At 68.5% G+C, this 4467-nt stretch overlaps 1 protein-coding gene across 1 annotated transcript in view; it reads right to left on the minus strand.

Moving 5' to 3' along the window:
• Positions 1-2087: 2087 nt before the first annotated feature.
• Positions 2088-4467, minus strand: part of CACTIN (cactin, spliceosome C complex subunit) — a 13694-nt gene continuing 11314 nt past the window's right edge. Inside the window, exons 7-9 of the mRNA XM_040461719.1 lie at positions 3915-4037; positions 3529-3815; positions 2088-3319 (exon numbers count right to left, since the gene is read on the minus strand). Of these exons, the coding sequence (XP_040317653.1) occupies positions 2829-3319; positions 3529-3815; positions 3915-4037 (901 nt within the window). The 3' untranslated portion in view covers positions 2088-2828. The remainder of the gene's footprint in view (positions 3320-3528; positions 3816-3914; positions 4038-4467) is intronic.

A 4467-nucleotide genomic window follows, 5' to 3' on the forward strand; every position in this document is an offset into this window, starting at 1 on the left:
GCGGGCCCGGCTGGCTCCGTGGGTGCAGCGCGCAACTCTCTTGGTCTCAGGGTTGTGAGTTCGAGCCCCAGTTAGGTGTAGAGCTTACGTTAAAAAAAAAATCTTAAGAACAAACAAAAAAGATGGGGAAACTGAGGTCCGGAGGGAAGAAATGATGTGTCCACCGCCGCGTGTGGGTGGGATTTGGACATGAGCTGTGACTTCCACCGCCTCCTGTCCTCCCTGCCTCCCCGACCCCACCCTGCTCAGTCAGCTAGGGAGGCCCGGGAGGGGCGGAGATGGCCTGGGGGGAGCGGACGGTGGGAACGAGGCCAGGCTCAGGATGTGCCCCCCGTGGCTGTGGTTTCCGGTGGGGGCCAGGAAGGGAGTGTCTATTCTTAGCCTCCACAGCCAAGGGCGGAAAACGACCCGGTGGTGGGGGGTGGGGGCAGCTTAACGCCCCGGGGGGACCCTGGGCCAGGGTGGGGGCCACGGTGCCTCCCGTCTGCCCGAAGCGCCTCCCTGACCCCTAGCGCGTGGCCCTGTCCGGCTCACTCGCTCACCGGCTGTGGCTCCCCAGTGCCCCGGGGAGGAGTCCAGGGCCTGGGCTGTGGCCCTGCCCTGGGCTCACCTGCAGCCCCTTCCTGCCCAGCGCCTGTGCCCCTTCTCCGGAAAGTCTCGTGTTCCTTCCGGGGTCCCCCAGACCCACTGCCTGCCCCCGCCGTAGCCATACCTTGAGCTGGGGGTGTCTGAGCCCAGCCCTCCTCCCTCCCCCGGGGGGCTCCTGGCTCTAAGCTCCCACAGGTCGGGAGGGGGCGGGGGCGGGGGGATGGCCACTCCGTTCTCCCTCCTAGTGCAGCCGTCTCCCCCCCCAGGGCCGGGTCGTCACCCCGCCAGGACTGGAGAGGGGGGCGTGAGGGGCTGGGACTCTCGGGGGAGCAGATGGGAGAAACTGATGCCAGGACATGGGCAGTGGCCCGGGAGGTGGGATTCTCCAAGCTGCAGAAACCCGGATTCTAACCCTGACCGCTGCTTTCCAGGCCCGAGGATGTGGGCGGCCTCGTAAGGACAGAAGCGCGCGCCCTCCCATGGAGCCAGGCGGGGTCCGGATGGCGCCCGTTAAAGGCCTTAGGCGTCCTGTGAGCAGGCAGCCAGCTGGGGCCTCCTGGGCCCGCCCCACTCAGCCCTGCTCCCAGGGGCCTGTCGCGACCTCAGGGACAGCGGCACCCGCCAGGAACCAGCTGGTGCCAACCGCCTAGATCCAAAGGAGATTCTGAGATCGCTTTGACGGCCAAGTGACGTCGTCTGCCAGGGGGTCTGAAGGGCACAGCCGTGCCCCAGATGATGCCACAGCGGGCGCTCCTCACCGCGGACCATGGTTTGGGCGGGCCGGGGTCTGCGGCTCGGCTCGGAGGCCCCTTGACCAGACGCACCTCCGGGCTGAGCCAACACACCGTGCTGCCCAGCGACCTTGTGTGAGGGCAGAGCTGGGAGTGACCGGCGGCCTGGGGAGGGGCCATCTTGGCTGTGGACCCCGGGCCAGATGCCTCCCTGTCGTGGGGGGTGGGTAGGTACTAAACAGCATCCCTCCACCCTCACCCCCACCGTGGCGACCACACCACACCACAGACGTCGCCGTCATCCCCTGGGGCCCGGGAGGGCAGCTCCGTCATCCCCTGGGGCCCGGGAGGGCAGCTACTCCCCTTCCAGCATCTGCTCCTTGTGGGAGGGGCAGGGGCGAGAAGGCCTGTGGACTTCCAGAAGCTTCCTGAGGGGCTACTGCTGCTATCTTGAAGTGTCATGGTTGTTTTTAAAAGGTCTTTCTCAGGGCGCCTGGGACTTTGGGCCCAGCATCGGGCTCTGTGCTGACAGCTCAGAGCCTGCTTGGGATTGTCTCCCTCTCTCTGCTCCTCCGCCACTCGCACTCTCCCAAAAACAATAAAGCCAACAGTTAAAAACTAAAAAACTAACCAAGAAAAGGTCTCCCTGGCTGTGCCGAGTGCCTCGGTTGCGATGCGCCCGCCGTGGCTCCCCAGGACGTTACCGGCAGGACTGCTGGCTGAGGGGTGGGGGGGCGCCGGTCTGCAGAGCTTCTGAAAATCTAGAAGTACTCTAAAATAAAGTGTTTATTAAAAAAACATGCAACTCCGTGAATAGGCCAATTAAGTGAAAATAAGGTATTTCCCCACACCTTAAAAAAAGTCGTTTTAGAGAAACAACCTAAAATCTTTCCGGGGCGTCCGGGTGGGCCGGCCGAGGAGCCCAGGTGGGGCTGGCCCCCCTTCCCACGGAGACGTCTCTGTAACAAAACGTTGAAAGAAACGTTCCTGGGGCGCCCCCTCCCCCACCGCTGGCAGCGTGTGACCCAGCGGCGGCCGCACCTGTCAGGCCCGCAGAAACGCGGAGGCAGCTCCGTGGTGGCCGGGAGAGGATCTCCAGGAGCACGGCTGTCCCAACGTGGGCGGGGGTGGGGGGGCACCCGGGCCAGATGGGGGGGGGCACCGCGGCTGCACGCACAGAGGCCGGGGAGGCCTGGCCCGCACCAGCACGGGGGCGGCGCCGGATGGGGGACCGGAGTGCGGGGGTGGAGGGGGGCGGGGTCCCGCAGCCGCCCTGGACTCGCGCCCCCCACGCCCCCCCCAAGGCCTGGCACCCCCAGCCCACGGCAGGGGCCGTGGGGCCAGGGCTCGGGCCTCAGTTCCCCCGACCCGTCCTGCGTGTGAGGACCCCGGGCCGGCCTGGCCTGCCTGCCTCCCGCTCTCCCAGGCGCGCTCCCCCGGGGAAGGCGGGCGTGGGCGCGGGGAGGGCCCGGGGAGAGGTGGCGGCCAGCCCGGGAGGGGCCCCGGCCGTCACCGCCGGTAGCGGTAGCGCTTGAAGTGGAACCAGAGCTGGAAGATGCCGTTGGCGAACTGGCAGCGGAAGCCGTGGCGGTGGGAGTACTCCCACTCGCGGTTGACGATCTTGAAGGCGATGTCCTCGTAGGGCGGCCCCGCGTGGAAGCGCAGGGTGGCGAAGTCCTTGTTGTCGGCGCAGGCCTCCAGGAAGTACTCGGGCGTGGAGCGCTTGTCGATGAGGTCGGGGTAGAAGATGTTGAACTTGTAGCCCTGCACGATCTTGGGCGGCGGGTTGTCGAAGTCGTAGTGCGTCTGGTTGTACTTGTTCCACTCGAAGCCCGTGTGCACGCGGTTGAAGAAGCGGGGCTTGCGCGGCCGGTACTTGTCGGCCCACAGGTAGGCCTTGCCGGTCAGCGGCATCTCCACGCTGAACTGCGCCTCGTCCTGGCCCATGCCCTCCTTGGCCCGCCGGAAGAAGATGTCCTCCGCGCTCTCGCTCGCGTCCCCTGCGGGCGGGGCGCGCGTCAGCCGCCCCTCCCGGGCCCCGACCTGGTCGCCGACAGCGGGTCCCCCTGGGCGGGGGCACCGACGGCCTGTGTCCCCGCCCCACCCTGAGACCGGAAGGGGGCGGGGGGGGGGAACCCTCTGTGTGAGTGCCCGGGCGCCCCCCCCCCCCCCAGGGGCTCGGGGACGCGCCTCCCCGCACGGCCCTCACCTGTGACCTGGAGCTGCTGCCGGGACAGCTGCAGGCGCTGCTGGTCCTCGTCGGGCTCCAGCACGTGCGCGTCCAGCGGCAGCTCGTGGGCCGTGAGCAGCCGGGGGCTGTACTTGCCCGCGTCGTAGTCGTCCAGGCTCTGCTGGATCAGGTCCTCCTCCATGAGCACAGCCTCCCCGTCCGCCTCGCCCTCCGCGGGGGCCGCCCCCTCCGCCTCCGGCTCCCCCGAGCCCCCCTCGGAGGAGGAGGGCCCGGGTGGGGTCGGGGCAGGGTCCTCAGGCTCCGGGCTGCGGAGGAGACGAGACGGGAGACGAGACGGGAGGGATGGCGTCGGGCGGGGAGGTCGCGGGGGGCGGGGCCTGAGGGGGGACCTCCTGGCGACCTACCCGTGGCCGGGCGACGGGGGCTCCTGCTTGAGGATGGGGAACAGAGGCTCGCTCTCCACACCCTGCTCCTGCTTCAGCTTGTACAGCTTCTGCCGCAGCACGTCCTGGTGCCGCTCGCGGAGCCTGCAACGTGGCCGGCGGTCACCCCCACGCCCGGGGCCCTGTGTCCCCCCCCCCCCTCCCGCCCGCCGATCTCATGACCCCCTTTCGCTCAGAGAGAGGACCTGGAGCCTGGGGGAGCAGCAGCACCGCCTCCCCCCCCCCCCCCAGGCCAGGGCTGTGGAGGGTGGGGGTGGGGAGGGGCGTCTGGGTCCGGGTTTGGGACTCAAGGCCACAGACCCTGCGGGGAGGATCGAGTCCCTGAACGGGGGATTCGGGGGACGCGGGGGCAGGGGCGGCGAGGAGAATAAACTTAGAGACGCCGCCGCAGTTAGCAGCACACACGGCCGTGTTTACACAGCGCGGCCAAACACGCTGAGAATCTGTACACGGAGGGTGTGCAGTGGGCAGAAGGCGCGCGGGTGGGGGGGGGGCGTGTACAGGGAACAGGGGG

This window comes from Herpailurus yagouaroundi, unplaced genomic scaffold, assembly GCF_014898765.1.
Source record: "Herpailurus yagouaroundi ecotype Mexico unplaced genomic scaffold, PumYag 295, whole genome shotgun sequence".
NCBI lineage: Eukaryota > Metazoa > Chordata > Mammalia > Carnivora > Felidae > Herpailurus > Herpailurus yagouaroundi.